The sequence below is a fragment of the Petaurus breviceps genome, unplaced genomic scaffold, assembly GCF_028583685.1.
Source record: "Petaurus breviceps papuanus isolate PSGF00001 unplaced genomic scaffold, PetGlider_PUasm1.0 129, whole genome shotgun sequence".
Taxonomy (NCBI): Eukaryota; Metazoa; Chordata; class Mammalia; order Diprotodontia; family Petauridae; genus Petaurus; species Petaurus breviceps.
This window is the reverse complement of record NW_027185665.1, coordinates 501,016-522,372: the sequence shown is the minus strand read 5'-3', so window position 1 is coordinate 522,372 and position 21,357 is coordinate 501,016. Positions and strand designations below refer to the sequence as shown.

General features: G+C 38.5%; 1 protein-coding gene across 1 annotated transcript in view; it reads right to left on the bottom strand.

Moving 5' to 3' along the window:
• Nucleotides 1-21,357, bottom strand: part of LOC138173525 (A disintegrin and metalloproteinase with thrombospondin motifs 12-like) — a 594,307-nt gene that overhangs the window by 415,636 nt on the left and 157,314 nt on the right. Inside the window, exon 3 of the mRNA XM_069103549.1 lies at nucleotides 20,611-20,785. Coding sequence (XP_068959650.1) covers nucleotides 20,611-20,785 — 175 coding nt within the window. The remainder of the gene's footprint in view (nucleotides 1-20,610; nucleotides 20,786-21,357) is intronic.

Sequence of the window (21,357 nt, the reverse complement as noted above, 5' to 3'; positions counted from 1 at the left end):
GAGAGAGAGAGAGAGAGAGAGAGAGAGAGAGACCATGCGTGCACTGGTCTTTCCTGAATTCTAGCATCATATCAATAGCTGCCTCCTTACCATTTCCAGCTAGATGTCCTGTAAACATCTTAAACCCATTCAGGTCAAAACCTGAACTAATCTTCTTCCTCTCCTAGCCCACTCTATCGAGCTTCTTTATTTCTGTTGAGAATTTCTTCTCAGTCCCTCAAATTCATTAACTCAGTGTCATCATCTGACAGATCCATTGACTTGACTTCCATAACCTGTCTCATACTCTTCCAAAACATTTTCTCTCCACTCTCCAAGCCACCATGCTGACAGGCCCTCATAGTCTCTCACTTGACTATCACAGTGGCCTCCTAGTTGGTCTCCTTTCTTCTAGTCTCTCTCCTCTCTGATTCGTCCTCCATAAAGCTACCAAAATAATGTTCCTGTAACACAGTTCTCAATATTTTCACTCCTCTACACAAAAACCTTAAGTAGCTTTCTAATACTCCCAGGATAAAATATAAGCTTTTTAGCCTGGCATTTAATTCTTTTGAAATCTGCTGCTAACATACCTTCCCCATTTCCATTTCTATGACTCACTTTCATATTTGCTATATTCCATGGAAGCTAAGACTAACTTTTTCTGAAATTCCCCATTCCATCTCCCATCTTGAACAATGGCTTTCTCCCTGCCCATATCTATAACATACTCAGAGAATCAAAGATTTGGAACTGTAATGGGTCTTAGAGAACATCTAGTTCAATTCCCTCATTTTACAGATGAAGAAACAGTAAAGCTTAAGGTTACAAAGGAATTTCATGAGAAGGGGGATTTGAACCCTGATTCTTTGAATCCAAATCTAGTGTTATTTCCACTGTGCCTCACTGCCTCTTACTCCTTCTTCAACTTTGCCCTTCAGTCTTCATTGCTTCAAGTTTCAACTTGGACACTATCTCCTTCATGTAACTTTTCCTCATCTCTCCTCAGTTATTCATAATTTTCTCCTCTTTAAATAGCATATCCCCTTATCTATGTACATGGAATGTCCTACCCTCCCAGTAGATTTTTACACTCTTTGAGAGTAGGGAATGTTTTTATTTTGTGTCTGTATCCCCAGCACCTACCTACCCATAGTACCTTGCACACAGAAGGTATTCAGGAAATGTTTGCTGAATTGAATTGAACTTGTGGTCCAAGCAGGCCAGCATTCTCTGACAGTGAATCAAAGAATACTTTATGACAAAGGGATGTTTGTGTAGCATTTGAAGTTACACTTTGAAATTAACCCCTCAGGCCCACCTACAGCAGACAATGAAAGCCTTAACTTTTAAGTGCTGCAGACTCAAAAGGACTCGACACTGGTTCAGACCAGAGACCTTCATCTTCATGGACGATGGCATATGTGAACTGGTCCCACAGAGAAAAATGGTCAATGGTCAGGGGAGGCATATATTTGGAGGATCACCACTGATGCTATTTCAGACCCTTAACAGGCAGTATTAGAAATAAGTGGCAGAGGTGAGGGTCAAGTAATGGAGATGAAAAGTAAAGAATGTCAAAAATAATAGAGTAGCTTTTAGAAGGAAGAGTTGAGTCTCAACATTATTAAATAATTCTCTGCTGTGTGAATTATCCAGAGTGTGCAATTCTGACCCTGTAGATAACATCTAGATAAATACTGGATTAGCATGTTAACCTGATGTCTGAAAAGAGGCACGAGATGGGAGGGCATAGGACCACATAACAGGGAACAAGAGCCCATGGCATAGAGGGGTCATTAAAAGGGTTTCTATTAAAAAAAAATTGAAGCAAAGTCTAAAATTACACACACAGTCTTTTAAAAATCTTTTCATGGTTGTTGAGCCTGACAGAACAAGATCATACTGGTCAAAGACCATTAAAATCAGTTTAGAATGGTTGTCTCTTTCTACTACCATCTTCATGGTCCTTCCTTTTAAGAACCCATAGACACAGACTCAGTCATAGTGAATCATGGGATCTTAGAGTAGGAAGGACACTTGGAGGTCATTTAGTATAATCGACCAGCTCTGTATCCCTTCTCCTTTCCTGCCACCACCTTCCTCCAGGTATCTAGTGCATATATACTCCCTATATACCACCTTAGTATCTTATCCAGGACTCCTTTTCCCAGGCAATGTCCCATGCTCCAACTTCAGCCATCCCTTTTTCTCCCACATGTCACCCTTATCAAGAATCCTTCCCAGGGCAGCTAAGTGGTGCAGTGAACAGAGGGCCAGCCTTGGAGTCAGGAGGACCTGAGGACCTGAGTTCAATTCTGGCATCAGACATTTGATACACTTACTAGATGTGTGACTTTGGGCAAGTCACTTAATCACAACTGCCTTGCCTTCCCTCCTCCAAAAAATAAAAAAGAATCCTTCTGTCATTAGAAAATTATTTGATAAACTAATTCCAATTAGGCAATAGCCTAATGGTGAATAATAACTATGGTTTTCCTTAGTCCAAAGGCACTGGAAGTTTAAGAGAAGGACCCTGGACAAGGTAAAGCTTAATTCAGTCACAGGGACTAGATCTGGGATTTCACAGGTGCAGGGAATACCTGGGGAAGGAAATTTCTCTGCAAATGCCTGTTATCATCTTCTCTACAACTTAGGATTTTGCAGGTTTGACCAGAGGTGCTGTTCCTCACCCAGGGTCATTCAGCTTGAATGAGTCATAATCGGGACCTATGTTCATATCATTCTGGCCCCAAGGACAGCTCACTTTCCATGATGCCTCTTAACTCAATAATAAAGGCTGAAATTCAGAGAGCTTCTTGCTGAAATGCTTTACATACATTATCTCTTTTAAGGTCCAGAAAAACTCTGAAAAATAGACACTACAAGTATGATTCTCCTGATTTTACAGAAGAGAAAACTGAGGATCAGAGATGTTAAATGACATGCCCATGGTCACAAAGCTGGGAAATCACAGGGGTAGAATTTAAACCCAGATTTTCCTAACTCCAAATACAACAATCTGATGGAATCCTAATATAGTTGCTCCCAGCCCCAATATTCTATCTTCAGTAGAGGCCCAGCCCCACTGAATCTACCTAGCCCCCACTCCTCCCTCCCCTGGCAATGTCCTAACTTCTTCATATTTGCCTCACTGCTCACTGGAACAACAGGTGTGTCCCTGAACTCTTAGTTCCCACAGAAACTGTAGCTGTGTCCACATGACGGGAACCTAACCACTGCCTCTACCTGGTCGCTGCTCCCAGACTCATTCCCACAGAAATAGCTGTGTTCTTGTATTCAATCACAATCACACCATTCATCTAGCCCAAGACAGGACCACAATACGTAACTATCCATCTTGACCATACAGGACCACAATAGCTAACCAGTTGGAGGGTAGTATGACCAAAATGTTTAATCACTGAAGCATAGATAGGACCCCTTCTCCATTACCTAATCCCTTAGCAAAATCCTCCTGCCTTTTTAACATTAATCTTATGCTTATATTCTATGCAAATTGTGATTGTGTAATCAGCATCTTTACCCTTTAAAAATCCATCTTGCTTTCTGTGAAGTTCCTGGTTCCTCTTAGAACTTAGCCAGCTTCACGAGAGGCATCAGTCTCTATAAATGCCTATTCTTAGATTAGAGGTGGTCTGACTCTGAATTCTTTGAGACAGCTCCTCCACAACATGTCATGAAACCTCAACAGTTTGTGGATGGGCAGAGTGCCCACCACAACAAAACTACCCACTATTCAGAGAGAAGGATTACTGATAGACTTTGGCAATAGCTAGGGAGAGATTTTTGCAAACAGGGCCTTCCTAGAACCCTTCACATCACTGCCTACTTTGCCAAAGAATGAGGCTATCAACAACACTTATATACACTCAGAAAGGACCCTCAGGAAATCTTAATACTAAAATCTGAAGGGTTCTCTCTTTTGGCAGCTCATACACAAAACACACAACACCTATGGTGTTTGTGTCTGTTTCTTTGTAGCCATTTTGGCAAGAAAACACTCAGAGCTGATAAAGCATGTCACATAGAAAAATAAAATCATTTTCAGTTCTTCTGTCCACTAAGAAGATATAGCTGGTATAAGGAAGTCTTTCTGCATGACCAGATGCATGAAAATCTCACTTGGAAGAAAAGAAACTGGAGAATGTAGATAGATCAATGCTCTAGGAATGACCAAAGCTCAGAGCAAACCAGGTTAACCTAAGAAGAGTTTCTGGATAGAGAAAACTGAGGAACTCTGACATGGCCCCTCCTGGGCATGTGCAGTAGGCGCCATGCACACTTACAACCACCCCCATCTAGACAGGCTCTGGCATTCATCACCCTCTGTAGAGAAAGAAAGGAAGGCGGGTATTCATGTCCATAATGTTCTTCATTTAGCCCCAAATCTTAATTAATTCAGAAATTTATTTTTCACAAAATACTACCTAGCTAGAGAGAGTTGCCCTTGACATTTCAAAGTTTGGATCCACTCAATTCAGCAGCTCTTCACTATGTGCCTGGTATTTAGCGTGGCACAGGATAGTGAATGCCCATCAGACATAGATAGGGAGTCCTGAGTTTAAATTCTGCTTTTGTCACTAACAAGCTATGCAATCATGGGTAAGTTAAGGCAACCCTCTGAGTTTCAATATATAAAAATGAAGTTAATAAAGTTTGTGCTACTTCCTGCCCAGAGCTGCTGTGAAGAAAGCTCTTGGCAAGGTATAGAGTGCTATCTCTATACCTGCTTCTATATTCAGTCATTTCCCTATTTATGTGATAGAGTTTATGCCCAAAGTGATAAATATGGATCTGCCCTCTTTAAACTTTAGCTGGTGAAACAGATAAAGGGCCAGAGATCAGGGCTGCTTTTCTCTCTCATTAGGGGAAAGAAGATACAATTCAACATAGAGCCAAGATGTCCAGTTTAACAACTGTTTTAAAAAACTCCCTTACTCAACATCCCTTTACTTCCCAGTTCAACCTAGAGGTCTTTTACTTTCATCATCAGACTCAGGGACACCCACACTTAGAGACCAATTCTGGCCCTGAGTGGGAAATATACAATTAGGCCCTAGTTGGTTCATTATAAAGTTCTATACTGGGGTGGTAGTGATGGGGCGGGGGCCAAAACCCTGCCTACTTCTTGATTATCTGTTGCTAAGATTATATAAAGGAAGGTGTGTGTCTCTATACACACACACAAACTAATAGCCTATACAGGCAAGAGACAGAGACAGACAGACACACACACACACACACACACACAGAGACATAGACAGAGGGACAGAAAAACAGAGACAGAAACAGAGACAGAGAGAGACACAGACACAGTGAAAGAGACAAACACAGAGACACAGAGACAGAGAGAGATGCACACATATACATGAAAAAACCAAGGCTCGTGGAAATGAAGCAATTTTCTCATGGTCCCACAGCTATTAACACAGTGCCTGGCATAGAGTTAAGTACTTAACAAATGCTGACTCTGTCTATTTTTGGTAGCTCTACGGCTAAGTAACTACAATCTATGGCTTTTGATTTTCCAGTATAGCCATGAATACTATGAATTAGTCTATTTGAAATTGATACCAGGTGTTTCTTAAGGGTGAAGAAGGAGCTAGGTTAAGAACAGATTGAGAGAAAGAAAGTTTATGACTAATGTCAAAATATGTTTAACATGATTGTACATGGATAGCCTATATGAGATTGCTTGCTGCCTGGGAGAGGGGTTAAGGGAGGGAGGGAAGGAGAAAAAAAAATTGAAACTCAAAATCTTATTAAAATGAATGTTGAAAACTTATCTTTACATGTAATAGTGAAAAATAAAATGCTATTTACAAAAATAAATAATATTTTTAAAAGAGAAAAAGAAAGTAGATTAGATTGTTTTGGGGCTCCATGATACTGACCCTGAATTAGGAATAAACTCAAAACAAGGGAAAGATCACTGTGGGTTAGGATGGTTCAGGAAAGTGAGCCTTGAGCAATTGTAAAAAATGAACTATCCAGGCAAAATTATAGGTTGGGGGTAGGAGGAAGAGAGATGGAGATGAGAACAGTATGTGATAATAGTATGTGATGCTACATCGCATACAAAGCACTTTATGTGTTTTTTTTTTTTAAGCAATCGGGGTTAAGTAACTTGCTCAAGGTTACACGGCCAGTTATTTCTGGGTATGGTGCTAAGTGTCTTGAGCCTGGATTCGATCCCCAGGTCATCCCAACACTGGAGCCGGTGCTCTTACTCGCTGAGCCACCTGGCTGCCCCTGACTTTATGTGTTATTTTGTTTGATCTTCACAACACCCTGGGGGAGGTGCTGTCATTATTCCCATCCTACAGATGGAGAAACTGAATGTGACAGTGGTTTGATCACTTGCCCAGGGTGGCATAGCTAACAAGTGTCTGAGGAAGGATATGGACTTGGGTCTTTCTGACTGAAGTCTCATGCTCTAATCACCACTCTATCTACCGGCAACTTGCTGATTCCTGATAATTCCTACCTAGCTATTGCTATTGTTCTTTTCATCTTGGTTCAAAATCAAACCACATTCCAGTTTCCATTGCTTTGATATATCCCCTGCCTCCCAAGATGTATTTCCTGCTACTCTAATGAGAAAAAGATGTGACTATCAGCAAGCAGTTTGGAAAATTTTGAAATGAAGTATTTTAAATGAGCTTAGAAGCCAAGAAAGATGAGAAAAAATGTATCACTTTATGACTCATTGAAATGTAATCCTGGATAAAATGTGAAACCGAATAGACTCTCAAATACATAAAAATATATCACAAAATTTGAACTGACTTACTTGTATCTGTTCAATGGAGAAAAGATTGGGAGGAGAGAGGTTGAAGCTACAAGAAAGATACTTTGTAATAAGGTCAAGACATGAAAATGTATGTAAAACCTATAGAGAGATGTATTATCTCAATCCATACTTGAGTCTCAAATATGAAACAGAATGCAGGAACAAGTTGCTTCGAGTCTGTTAGGATACAATTGTTTGATGGTATGTGTAAAGGTACTTACATTACATTTAACTGGAAGTAAATCATGATATAGCATTCTACTTAGACATGTGGAAAGGAGATTAAGAGATAAGCATAGGTTTATAATTATTGAGCCCTATTCTCTCACTAACTAATGCACTTTCCTTTTTTTTCTTTTAAATTTATTTACTTTTAGTTTACAACATTCAGTTCCACATGCTGAGTTCCAAATTTTCTTGCCCTGCCAAGGAGGTATGCGATCTAATATAGGGTCTACAAATACCTTCACATTAAACAGTAGTCAAGTTGTAAAGAAGGATTATAACCCATGGAATGAACAAGAAAGAACAAAACAAAAGAAAGCAAGTAGTTTACTTCCATCTGCATTCAGCCTCCATAATTCTTTCTCTGGATGTGGATGACTCTTTCCATCATGAGTCCTTTGGAGTTGGCTTACAACCTTGCATTGCTGAGAGGAGCTCAGTCTATCAAAGTCAGTCATCACAGATGTGATGTGTCTGTAATTGTGTACAAAGTTCTCCTACTTCTGCTCCTCTCACTCAGCATTAGTTTATATAAGTCTCTTCAGGTTATTATGAAGTCCGTCTGCTCCTCATTTCTTATAGCGCAGTAGTATTCCACTACATTCATATACCACAACTTGTTCAGCCATTCCCCAATGGATGGGCATTCTCTTGATTTCCAATTCTTTGACACCACAAAAAGAGCCGCTATAAATATTTTTGTACACATGGGTCCTTTACCCACTTCTATGATCTCTTTGGGATACAGCCTTAGAAGTAGTCTTGCTGGGATAAAAGGTATGCACATTTTTACAGTCCTTTGAGTGTAGTTCTAAATTTCTCTCCAGAATCGCTGAATCAGTTCACAACTCCACCAACAATACATTAATGTTTCAATTTTCCCACATCTCCAGCATTTATCATTTTCCTGTTTTGTCATGTTAGCCAATCTGACCAATGAGATGCGGTACTTAAGAATTGTTTTGATTTGCGTTTCTTTAATCAACAGTGATTTAGAACGGCTTTTCATATTACTATAGATATCTTTAATTTCTTCTTCTGAAAACTGCCTGGCCATATCTTTTGACCATTTATCAATTGGGGAATGACTTGTATTCTTATAAATTTGATTCAGTTCTCTGTATATTTTAGAAATGAGACTTTTATCAGAGACACTGGTTGTAAAAACTCTTTCCCAGTTATCTACTTCCTTCCTAATCTTGGTTGCATTGGCTTTGTTTGCACAAAAACTTTTCAATTTAATTATCCATTTTGCATTTTGTAATGCTCTCTATCACTTGTTTGGTCATAAAATCTTCCCTTCTCCATAAATCTGACAAGTAAACTATTCCTTGCTCTCCCAGATTGCTGATAGTATCAGCCTTTATATTTAAATTGTGAACCCATTTTGACTTTATTTTGGTATACAGTGTAAGATATTGATCTCTGCCCAGTTTCTGCCATGCTATTTTCCAGTTTTCCCAGCAGTTTTTATCAACTAGTGAGTTTTTTTTGTTTGTTTTTTTGCTTTTTGGAGGGGGGAGGGCAGGGCAATTGGGGTTAAGTGAAAGTCACATGGCTAGTAAGTGTTAAGTGTCTGAGGCTGGATTTGAACTCAGGTCCTCCTGACTCCAGGTCGGTGCTCTATTCACTGCGCCACCTAGCCACCCTGAAATAGTGACTTATTATTTTAGAAGCTAGAGTCTTTGGGTTTATCAAACAGTGGATTCCTATAGTCATTGACTACTGTGTCTTGTGTACCTAACCTATTCCAGTGATCCACCACTCTATTTGTTAGCCAGTACCAAGTAGTTTTGATGACTGCTGCTTTATAATACTATTTAAGATCTGGTATGGCTAGGCTGCCTTCCCTAGCATTTCTTTTCATTATCTCCCTTGATATTCTGGACCTTTTGTTCTTCCAGACACATTTTTTTATTATGTTTTTTAGCACTATAAAATAATTTTTGGTAATCTGATTGGTCTAACACTAAATAGATAATTTTAGGTAAAATTGTCATTTTTATTATGTTAGCTTGACTTTACCACAAGCAACTTATGTTTTCCCAATTATTTAGATCTGACTTTATTTGTGTGAAAAAATGTTTTATAATTGTGTTCATATAATTCCTAGGTTTGGGTAGGTAGACTCACAAATATTTTATAATGACTACAGTAACTTTAAAATGAAATTTCTGTTTCTATTTCTTCCTGTTGGTCTTCATTAGAAATATATAGGAATGCCGAGGATTTATGTGGGTTTAATTTATATACTGCAACTTTGCTAAAGTTATTTATTATTTCAAGTAGTTTTTTACTTGATTCTCTAGGATTCTCTAAGTATATATCATCATATAATCTGCAAAGAGTGATAACTTGGTCTCTTCTTTGCCTATTCTAATTCCTTCCATTTCTTTTTCTTCTCTTTTTGCTACAGCTAACATTTCTAGTACCAAATTGAATTACAGAGGTGATAGTGAACATTCTTGTTTCACCCCCTAACACACCTTCTATCCCATGGATCAGGCAGGCCCCTCTAATCAGAAAGGTACCTGTTAATACACTAAGGTGGTCCCTGCACAATCCAAAGTGATCTAGACAGAGGACTAGTTAGTTGGATTAGACTTTTAAAAAATAGTTCAACATATCTATTGGGAGGCTTATCAGCCATTCATTCAAATATTTAAAGAATGCAGCCTGGGTGGCACATTCATCACCAGACTTGCCCTTCCAGGGAACAGACCTTCTACTCGAGAATGGGTACCAAATGAAGCCATTTTTTTCCTCAGCTTTCTCCACTCTTCTGCTCTTTTAAAGACTCACAAGTTGTGCAAGGCCTGGTGCCAAATGACAGGATAATTACCAAAAGGAATAAGGCCAAGAGTGTTGTGAAGCTTAAATGAAATAATGGGTGTAATTTGTTGCCATTCAGTTGTGTCCAATTCTTCGTGACCCCATTTGAGGTTTTCTCAGCAAAGAAAGACACTGGAATGGTTTGCCATTTCCTCCTCATTTGACAGATGAGGAAACTGAGGCAAACAGGACTTAGTGGCTTGCCCAAGGTTATAGTAAGTTTCTGAGCCCACCTTTAAAATCACAAAGATGAGGCTTCCTGACTTGAGGCCTGGTGCTCTATCCACTGCCCCATCTAGCTGCCCTGATGGCTGGAAAGCACTTCGCAAAACTTGAAGTGCTACATAAATGTCAGTTATTGTTGTTTTTATTAGTCTCCAGTTACCAGGCCTCTGGTATGATGATGACTTCATTCCCTGAGCTTTCTACTGCATTCTTACTGAGCTCAAGCAATGTCTACTAACAAGACAGAGAGTGCTGGCAAATGTTAACAATCAGGCTTATTAGTTATTATTAAATGCACTAATAACATTTTCTTAAGCCTACATTATCAGCAGAACAAGCCTGATCTGCAGCATTTACCATTTATAGGACATAAAGGCTCACACTGAAAATTTAACAATAGTTCTTGCAAATTGGTCAAAGCTAGCTCCAGCACACCTCTGAATAAGTAGAAGTATCCTTATCCTCAAGGAACTTACAATCGAGTTGAGGAGATGATGCAAAATAAAATATGATAAACACACAAGTATTACTATAAGTAGGGCAACCCAGCAGTACTTTAGAAGCAGGTGAACATCACTGCCAAAAAGCAGAGAAGGTATTTAGTCAGGGAGATTTAAGAAGGAAGGGCAGTGACTTTTGCTAATGTATTTAAAACTGGAAATAAGATACTAAAAGGTAGTTCCTTTACCAAAGAAGGAAAGATGACAGGTTTTAGAGGTAGAATTCAGTTCAGCAAACATGAGCTAGGGAACTGAGAGAGCATTAAATGCAAATACTTAATTTTGTAGGTGAAGAAACTGAAGTCTAAAGAGGGAAGGTACTTTGCCCAAGATCACACAGGAGTAAATATCAGGATTCAGGTAACCCAAGAAAATCTCTAAAGTGGAAGAGAAGACATTGCTGCTCTGTGTGGGCATTTCTTGGCATTTGGAAGATGGGATGACCTGCGGGATGCCCAAAAGAGGGGAAATGTTGGGATTATCAAGGGAAAGGCAAATGTGGTATATGTGTTTCTTCTCTTCGGGCATCTCACAAGCCTTTAAATTACCTGTAGAGGCAAAAACGGTGAGAAAAAAGTGATTTCTTGCTATCCAATGCAGAAGAGAGGTTCTATTTGCTGGAACGGCAACTTTATTATATATACACACATATATGTTTATATATGTATACACATGTGGATGTCTACATATTTATATACACACCTACACATACACACATATATAAACATACATCCTGACACTGTGCTAATTAGGGGAAGCCACCTAGATTCCATTTTAGCAGCCCTCGAACTCACTAACTTCTCTCAGTTTATAAACTGCAGATAAGTTCCAGGCATGCATAGTGAAGCCCAGTAAAATATTATGCAATTAAGGATCTGCAGAGTGAAATTGGTAACTTTGAGAGGACATTGATGTTAATGAACTTGCTCCAAGGTGGGATGGATAAAAGTTAGACCAGGGGCAGATAGGTGGTGCAGTGAATAGAGCATCAGCCCTGGATTCAGAAGGACCTAAATTCAAATCTGGCCTCAGACACTTGACACACTTAGTAGCTGTTTGACCTTGGACAAGTCACTTAACCCCAATTGCCTTGCCTCCCCCCCCCAAAAAAAAGAGCTAGTCTATCACTTGCCACCAAAATTTTATGAAAATGGGACACTAAAACCATCACCCTTAGGTACGCCTCCACTTGATACAGGATCATGCTGCCTGAGTGCTTCCAGTTCCAATTTGCGGTTATGTAAGTGACTCTCTGTGCTCTTCTTCCTAGACTCTTCCTCATGCTGCCTGACTTCCTCCTCTACACTGTCTGCCTCAGTTCTCTCTGAGACTTATAAAACATGATGGATGTTTTACTCCCCACTAGCTGAAAGCATGGTCTTTCCTGGTGAGTATCCAAATGGGGTGGGTTCGCCCTGATTCAGTGGGAACCTCTTTGGTGGCTCCCTTCCTTTGGCTCATAAACTGGGCCATCCAGGGCTAAGTCTTAATTTGCCTCACATCCTATAATGCATGAACTTGGTGCTGGGAATCCATCAGCAGAAAGCAAGAACAGACAAAGGAACCCCATACCTCATCCTAGAAGAGACTTCTCATCATTAGGTCACTATATAGAAGCAATAATGATGCAGATGATGAGATCAATGGTGGTGGTGATATAATAATGATAATTAATGGCAAAATGATTACATCAAAGGTGATGAATTCTAGCTTCACTGTTTTTTATCTTTTAATCAAATGCTTTATTAACTTCTAGTTTACATCATTCATTTGCACAAGATTTTTAGTTACAAATTTCCCCCCTGGTTTTCCCCTACCCACAACCCTAAAATAACGATCCCACAGGATAGCCCCTCTTCCAATCTGCTCTCTCCCATATCTTCTCCCATACCCCCTCCGACTTTCCAGTAGGACACGGTGGATCTCTATGCCCCAGTGCCTGTATAGCTTATTTCCCAGTTACATGTAAAATAATCATTAATAATAGTATATATGTATATATATTAAACATTTGATTTTAAGACTTTGAATTCCAGATTCATTCCCTTCCTCCCTTGTGATCCACTCTCAATGGGAAGATAAGCAATTCAGTATAGGTTTTACATGTGTAGCTATGCAAAACATTTCCATACTGGATATATTGTAAAAGACTGACTATATTTTCCTCCCTCCTATCTCACCTTCCACTTGTTCTATTCTCTACTTTGATCCGGTCTCTTTTCAAAAGTGGGTGCTTCCAACTTCCCTCCCTTCGACCATCCCTTATCTCATCCCCTTCCCCCCTACTCTCCTGTAGGGTGAGATACCCTATTTAGTTTGTATGTCATTCCCTCCCTAAGCCAAATTCAATGAGAATAAGGTTGACCCATTCCCTTTTGCTTTCCTGTTCTTCCCCTCCATTATAACCATTTTCCCTTGCCTCTTCTATATGAGATAGTTTACCCCATTCTGTCTTTCCCCATCTCCTCTCATTATATTCCTCTCACCTCTTAATTTCACCTTTTAAGTACAATCCCTTCCTATTAAATTGGTCCTGTGACCTCTATCTATGTATACCCATAAACATATATACATGCATTCACATATGTATTCATACGCACATATACCTTTCTATACAGATATATATGTATATATATATTATATATATGTGTATGTATATGTGTGTGTATCTCTATTCCCTTCAACTGTTCTCATAGTGAGAAAAGTTTCATCAGTTACAATTATAATTTTTCCATGTAGGAATATAAATAGTTAAACTTTGATAAGTTCCTTGTGATTTTTTCCCCTGTTTACCTTCTCATGGTTCTCTTGCTTATTGTATCTGAATGTCAGATTTTCTATTCAACTCTGGTTTTTTCATCAAGAATACTTGAAAGTCCTCTATTCCACTGAATGACCACATTTTCCCCTGAAACATGACACTCAGTTTTGCTGGGTAGGTGATTCTTGGTTTTAATCCCAGCTCCTTTGACCTCTGAAATAACATGTTCCAAGCTCTTCAATCCCTCAGTGTAGAAGCTTCCAGATCCTGGGTTATCCTGATTGTGTTTCCACAATATTCAAATTGTTTCTTCCAGGCTGCTTGTAATATTTTCTCCTTGATCTGGGAATTCCGAATCCTGGCTATAATATTCCTAGGAGTTTTCTTTTGGGGATCTTTTTCAGGAGGTGATCAATGGATTCTTTCAACCTCTATTTTGTACTCTGGTTCTAAAACATCAGGGCAGTTTTCCTTGAGAATTTCTTGAAGGATGATTTCTAGGTTCTTTTTTTGATCATGGATTTCAGGTAGTCCAATAACTTTTAAATTATCTCTCCTGGATCTATTTTCCAGGACAGGGGTTTTCCCAATGAGATATTTCACAGTGGCTTCTATTTTTTCATTTGTTTGGATCTGTTTAATAGTATCTTGATTTCTCATAAAGTCACTAGCTTCCATTTGCTCCAATCTAATTGTGAAGGAATGATTCTCTTCAGTGAGCTTTTGAGATTCTTTTTCCATCTGGCAAATTTGGCTTTTTAAGGCATTCTTCTCCTCATTGGCTTTTTGAGCCTCTTTTGCCATTTGAGTTAGCCTATTTTTAAGGTGTTATTTTCTTCAGTCAGGTTGTTGACTCTCATTTCATAATTTTCTTGCATTGTTCTCATTTCTCTTCCCAATTTTTCCTCCACTTCTTATTTGCTTTTCAAAATCCTTCTTAAGGTCCTCTGTAGCCTGTAACCAGCTCATATTTTTCTTGGAAGCTTTTGGTGCAGGAGTTCTGACTTCACTGTATTCCTCCTGTTCTATGCTTTGATCCTTTTTGCCCCCAAAATAGGAATGTAAAGTTGGGTTTCTCTGTTTGTTTTGCTTCCTTTTCCTGTTCATGTTGCCACTCAATTACTTGACTTTTGAGCTTTTTGCCACAGTATGTCTCTGCCATCAGACAGGGGAGCTTCATCCCAAATGCTGGGTTTGGGTGCCCTCTCTGAAGCCTCCACATGCCGGTTGCATACCCCAGGACCTCCACCCTAGACTGCAATCCAGATCCAAGCAAGTTAAATCAAGAGCGATTATCCCTCAGACTGGTGCTTGGTCCCCCTATACTCTGCAGGCCAGGAGCTGAAGCAGCCACATGTCTGTGGCTGCACAGCCAGCGCCTAGCAGCTTCTTGCCCTGGGGGCAAAAGCTGACCACACTCCCAACTACTGGATCCCAAAGTCCACACTGCACTGACCTCTCACTTTTTCCTTAGCATCTATGTGTTGGCAATTCTGGAAACCATCATAGCTGCTGTTGATCTGAAGTCCCTCCAGCCAGTGGCTGGTCAAGCCCACCCTGAGGCTAAAACTTCTGGCTTGCAGGGGGCTGGGGTAAGCTCCTAGAGGGCTGTGCTGGCCTGCCAGCTTGCTGGGCTGTCCTCAGTGGGAGGTTACCTTCTCTGTGTCATTTTGTTAGTTCTGTAGCTCCAAAGTTTCTTCAGAGTCACCTTTTACATGAATTGGGGGAGGTGAAAGCCAGAGCCCCACGGAAGTCCTGTTTCTACTCTGCCATCTTGACTCCACCCCTCAGCTTCACTGTTCAAATAGACAAATAGTAGGTCTAAATAAAATCCATAATTATCAGTTCAAACACTTCAGTGTGCTCCATGAATTATTAGCAACACATTTTACCGACTTGCTCTCAGATACAAACCTGACTTCACATATCTTTGAGGGTTTTTTTTAAATTTTTGATTAAATTTTATTTTTTCTATTAATGAAAATTCATTTTCTCTCCTTCCTACCTCCCTCCCACTGGAAAAAGACAAAACAAGAAAAGCAATACCCAAATATGAATAGTCAAGTAAAAGAAATTCCTCCATTGGCAACAGGCAAAAACCATTTTTCATTCTGCCCCCGGGTCCATCACCTTTCTGTCAAGAGCTGAATAACATGTTTTGTTATTGGTCCTCTGGCATTGTGGCTTCTCATTGCATTTGATCTCATCTTCCTTAACAGAAAGTATTACATATTTATTACCAAAAAAATAAGGATATCAATAACCCCTCCAACAAATATATTCAATTAAATGTTTATGCACATCATACAAAGCATTTGCAGCTTGTATTCTCAAAAAAAAAAATCTATAAATAGTTAAAAGAAAACAATGTATTGGTTGGGGAACCAAAAGGGAATGCCAAAGAGTTTTATGAGTAAAAAGAGAAATTCATTATGGATCCGATACTGGAAATGCTGCTCCAAAATGCCACAAATTACTACATCATTTACATTACTTTATTGATTCTCCCAAAGCCTTTGACTAAGATCCACATTCTTGGATTATTCATATACTGCAATTGTATAAAAGAGATCCAAGAATAATAAATACACTAGAAGTTCTTTAAACTCTTAAAGATTATTGAGGACAAAGGATATGAATAGGCAGTTGTCAGAAGCAGAAATCAAAGTTGTCTATAAGCATATAAAAAATGCTCGAAATCAGCATAGATAAGAGAAATAAAAATTAAAGCAACTCTGAAATACTACATCATGCCTATCAGAAACAAAAAATGCTACTGAGAATGAGGGAAAATAAGTACACTAATAAATTGTTGGTAGAGTTGTGAACTGTTCCAATCATTCTGGAGAATAATTTGGAACTGTGCCCAAAGGACTATTAAACTGTGCATACCCTTTATTCCACCAATACCTCTACTGGGTTTTTGTCCCAAAGAGATAAATAAACAGGGGAAGGCCCATTTGTAAAAATATTTATGACAGTTCTTTTTGTGGTGGCAAAGAATTGAACATTGAAGGAAAGCTCATTAATTGGGGAATGGCTGAACAATTCATGGCATAAGGATTGTGATAGAGTAACATTGTGCTATCAGAAATGAGGAGGGCATGGGTTCAAGAAATACATGGCAAGACCTATAACCAGGAGATCATTGTGCATAGTAATAGCAATGTTGTAATGATGATCAACTGTGAAAGATGTGGCAACTCTAATCAATACAATGACCTAAGACAATTTCAAAGGACTCATAATGAAAAAAAAAAACACTATCCACCTCCAGAGAGAGAAATGATGAACTCTGAGTGCAAACTGAAGCATAATTTTCTCACTTTCTATATGTTTTCACTTTTCTGTGATACAGCCAAAATGAAAATATATTTTGCATGCTTTCACATGCATAATTGATATGATTTTGCTTCTCTTCACAGTGGGTGGGGATGACTGATGGGGGATGGAGAATTTGGAACTCAAGGTTTAAAAAGAAAAATCTGAAATAAATAATATTTTAATAAATATTGAATCTATCCCTCTCTTCAGATAACTTTTGTTTATGTGGGTTGTATCTATTGATATTTACCATATTAGTAATTAAATACCTTAGTATTATGTTAAAAAGAGTTTTGACCTCACAAACCCCTTGAAAGGTTCTTAGGGACCCACAGAGGTCTCCATACCACACTTAGAGAACCAGTATGCTACAATATCTGATGTCTACATGGAAAATTATTCTCTATTGAAAACATACCACTAATTGAATAATGTCAAGAACAATTGATATAAAAAGCGGCATCTCCTAAGGAGACAGTGGACCAAAGGGCCCATTTTCCCATAGCCTTTCAACAATCATCATTTCCTTTTTAAGTCATTTTTACCAATATGACAAGGATGAGATGCAATGTCACTGTTCTAATTTTCATTTCCATTACTAAAGATTAATTATTGTGTCTCTTATCAATATTTAATGATATTAAAGCATTTTTCACTTTTATTGGTAGACAAATGTATTCCCTTTGAGAACTGCATGTTCATATTCTTTGGCCATTTATCTATTAGGCAATGGTTGCCATCCTTAAATATTTTAATCAGTTCCTCATAAATCTTGAATAACAGACCTATATCAGGGAAACTTATTGCCAAGGTCTGTCCCTAGTTAACAATTTCCCTTCTAATTTTAACTGCACTGATTTTGCTTGTGAAAAAAAAAATAATATTTTCCATTTATCTTTGGTAAGCATCTCTATTTCTTCTTTGCTCATTAACTTTTTCTCTGCCCACAGTTATAAAATATTTTTTTTCCTTGCTCATCTAATTTGTTTGTGGTACAACCTTTCATATCTAGGTCATCTATCCATTGCGGCATGTGGTATGAAATCTTTATCTAAATCTAATTTATGCCAGCCTGCTTTTCAGATTCACCACAGATTTTTGTCTAGTAGTGGGCTCCTTATCCGAGTATTTGTGGTCTCTAGGTCTGTCAAACACTACAAAGCTATGATAATTTGCTTCTATATTTTGGATACTGAATATATTGCACTGATTTGCTTCTCATCCCCAAACTCTTTATTATTTATTTACACAAAGAAATCACTTAATCCACCTGCACAATAGTCCACTACACTTTGAATCTAAAAGAATAGTAGCAGGATATGTAAGAACATTTCTATGTGAACCCCATCAAAAAAGATGGGAAAAAAACAGAAAGAATAAAAACATAAATTTATTTTATTCCATCAAATAATATGAAGAAAAAAAACCAAACTGATAATGATAAGGATGGTAACAATTCAAATTTATATACAAACAATTTGCAGTAAGTCTGAAGATAGAAATGTTTTGGGGAGTACCAATACAGAGAAATATGTTGCTGGAGGGAGAGACTTTCAGCTGGGCTATGGACATCAAGTAAATGTCCTTCAAACGGTATGGCTCTGTCTGAGACAACTTGTCAAATAAGGGAGATGGAAACAATAACTTTAAAGGATAGGAAATCAAAGATCAACACCTCCAGAAGACATCTTATTCATTCTCTTGATTTGCTTTGGTACATAGAGGCTATGCCAACATCACAAAGCTGCTAATACTCTTATTTTGGGGGCCTCAGAGATGTTAATCAACTTAAATGCCAACTTCTGTCCTTACCTCTCCTCTGAGAGTAACCTCTCATTTTCTGATGCTGTGCTGTTCCTCACGTAAGACACTCCACCTCCCAACATGGTGCATTTTCACCAGCTATTCCCCCATACCTAGAATTTTCTCCTTCCTCTTCTCTGACTCCTGGCTTCTTTCAAATCCCACCTTCTACAGGAAGCCATTTCCAATTCCTCTCAATGCTAGTGCTTTCCCTCTGAATTTACCTACAATTTACCCTGTATGTCTCATGCACAGTTCCTTGCATATTGTCTCTCCTATTAGACTGGGAGCTCCTTGAGATCAGAGACTGTTAATTTAATTTTCTTTCTTTGTATTCCCAGTGCTTAGCACAGTGTCTGACACATTGTAGATGCAGGTGTTTAATAAATGCTTGATGAATGACTGACTAACCTTCCCAAGCCTTTTTCAGAGTTGCCTTTTCCTAGTTTCCTCATTGTTAGCCAATTTCTCCCTTGCAACTCAAGTTTCTTCTCCCTTGTGTTTTTTGTTTGTTTGTTTTTCCTTTTTGGATGGGGGAAGGAAGGGCAATTGGAGTTAAGTGACTCGACCAAGGTCACACGGCTAGTAAGTATGTCAAGCGTCTGAGTCCAGATTTGAACTCAGGTCCTCCTAACTCCAAGTCTGTGCCACCTAGCCACCCCCTTTCTCCCTTATGTACTACAAACTCCACCCCATCCTTCGGGTCTTCCTTTGAGAATCAGGGTGTCAGACAGTACATAGAAACTGACAATGGGACAAACAGGTTCAAATCTCTTTTTGAAAACTTACTATCTGTGGGACAATGAAGTATCTCCAAGCTTTAGTTTTACTATCTGTAAATTAGTACTACCTACATCACCTGGTTCATGTACTAAGCACACGAAAACATGAGCTTATCCTATACTTTTCGTAGCAATTTCAAAATCTCAAGAGACATTTAATGATCTATATCAGCCTTTCTGCATACTAAAAAAAGGAGGTTTTACACAGTTTACCTCCAAAAAATCAGCCCATAATCAAGGTGAAAGTAAGTGTCATTGAAACCACTCTGATATCATCTAATGGACGTCCTGTGTGTAGCATGATATATCTTGGATACCCTGGTATGGATGCAAAGTAAAATTAATAAGGAAGATGTCAGTAACTAAGCCATAATATAGTAATAATTGGACCTACTACCTAACAATAAGGTGACTTTTTCACTTTTCCTTTAAATGATCATAACAATTCACCAAAATATAGCATTTCTAGATTGGCCACACACTTTCCTCACACCTCTGTGAGAGTGACAGTACAAGTATCCTCATTTATACAGATTTATACAGATAGGGAAACCGAGGTTCAGAGAAGAGAAGTGAGTTGTCCATGGGCACACGTAATAAGTATCAGAGCCGGAGGTCACACCCAGGGGTCCTGCTGTCAAATCCAGTCCTCTCTTTACTATACCTATGCCATGTGTATTGTCAAATATTTATTGAGTTCGGTGATTCTCAAACTTTTTGATATCAAGACATTTTTACACTCTTAAAAAGTACTGAGGACCCCTAAAGAGCTTTTGTTTATGCGGGTTATATCTACCAATATTTACCATATTAGAAATTTAAATGTATTAATATTATGATGAAAATAATTTTAACCACGTAGAATTCCTGAAAAGATCTTGGAGACCCCCAGGGATCCACAGACTATACTTTGAGATCCAGTGATCTAGTCTTATGACAAATAAATGTGAAAAGTTTTCTGATAATATAAAAGCCAAATGTTTTGTATCTGTAATGTTAAAAATCACCAAAATGTCTTTTATTCCTAACATCCACTTCCCAAAATACTTCCTTACTTCTTTAAAAATAATTCACCGTTCTGATCAATAGCATCACTCATTATGTTCAGAGAACTTACAAGTTCTTTTCTTCCATTTCACAAAAGAAGAAACTTTAGCACAAACAAGTAAGGCAATTTAGAAAAAACAAATTATGACAAGGTCTGGAAATTGAAATTTTTTGAATGAAGAAGAGACAATATAAACAGGGCTATACAAGAAAGAGCATTTTAGGATAAACACCTTGTTTCCTAAAGATCCCACTTTCAATACCTACTTCCCAACTACCCCTCTCAAATTGTAGAAAAATGGAAGGTCCCCATACCGTTTAATCCACAGGCAGGTTCCTTTTGTTCTAGAGAGCCCCACTTCTTCCACAGAGAATCTGAGTGTATTTGTCTCTTATAAATGATATGTGGGTGATGCTTTCCTTTAGCCAGTGGATGCATTTTAACAGGTTCAATGAAATAGTCTCCATGTTGTAGGCGAAAAAATCCAGTCTGAAAAAAATATTCAATAAGAGGACAGATTTAGATCAACTTCTTACAAGTGAAAGAAAAGCTAAGAGAAAACAAAATTCTATGGATGTTGCTGCTTGCTGAAGGCCAGCATTTCTGTAGTTCACAATTCAGCCCCAAACATACATTTTCTCCTTTATATACATCTAAAGGGCTGTCCAGTACTGATACCAGTCACCAAGGAGGATCCCTCAGTAGCGACTTAATAATTTGCAAGAATGACATGATCTCCTAATGACTTCAGCACTTTCTAAATTGCCCCTGGGCACATTATCCAAGCAACAGCTTTTCCAGGTACTCTATTTGAACTCCCTGCCATCTTATCCTAACCTAATGCTTCATCTGCTTGGAAGCCAAGCTAAGTAAAGACCAATCTATTCTGCTGTATCTAGCTGGCCCCAAATTAGCTTCATAGGCTCTCCAGCTATTTACCCCAGGTGTCTTGCTTATCAGCTTTTCTGAGACAAGAATATACCCTCAACTCACCCCAGCCCTAGCTTTTGACACATGTAATAAGAATGTAAATTTTGAAGATCTTCCCTGCCCCTAGGCTA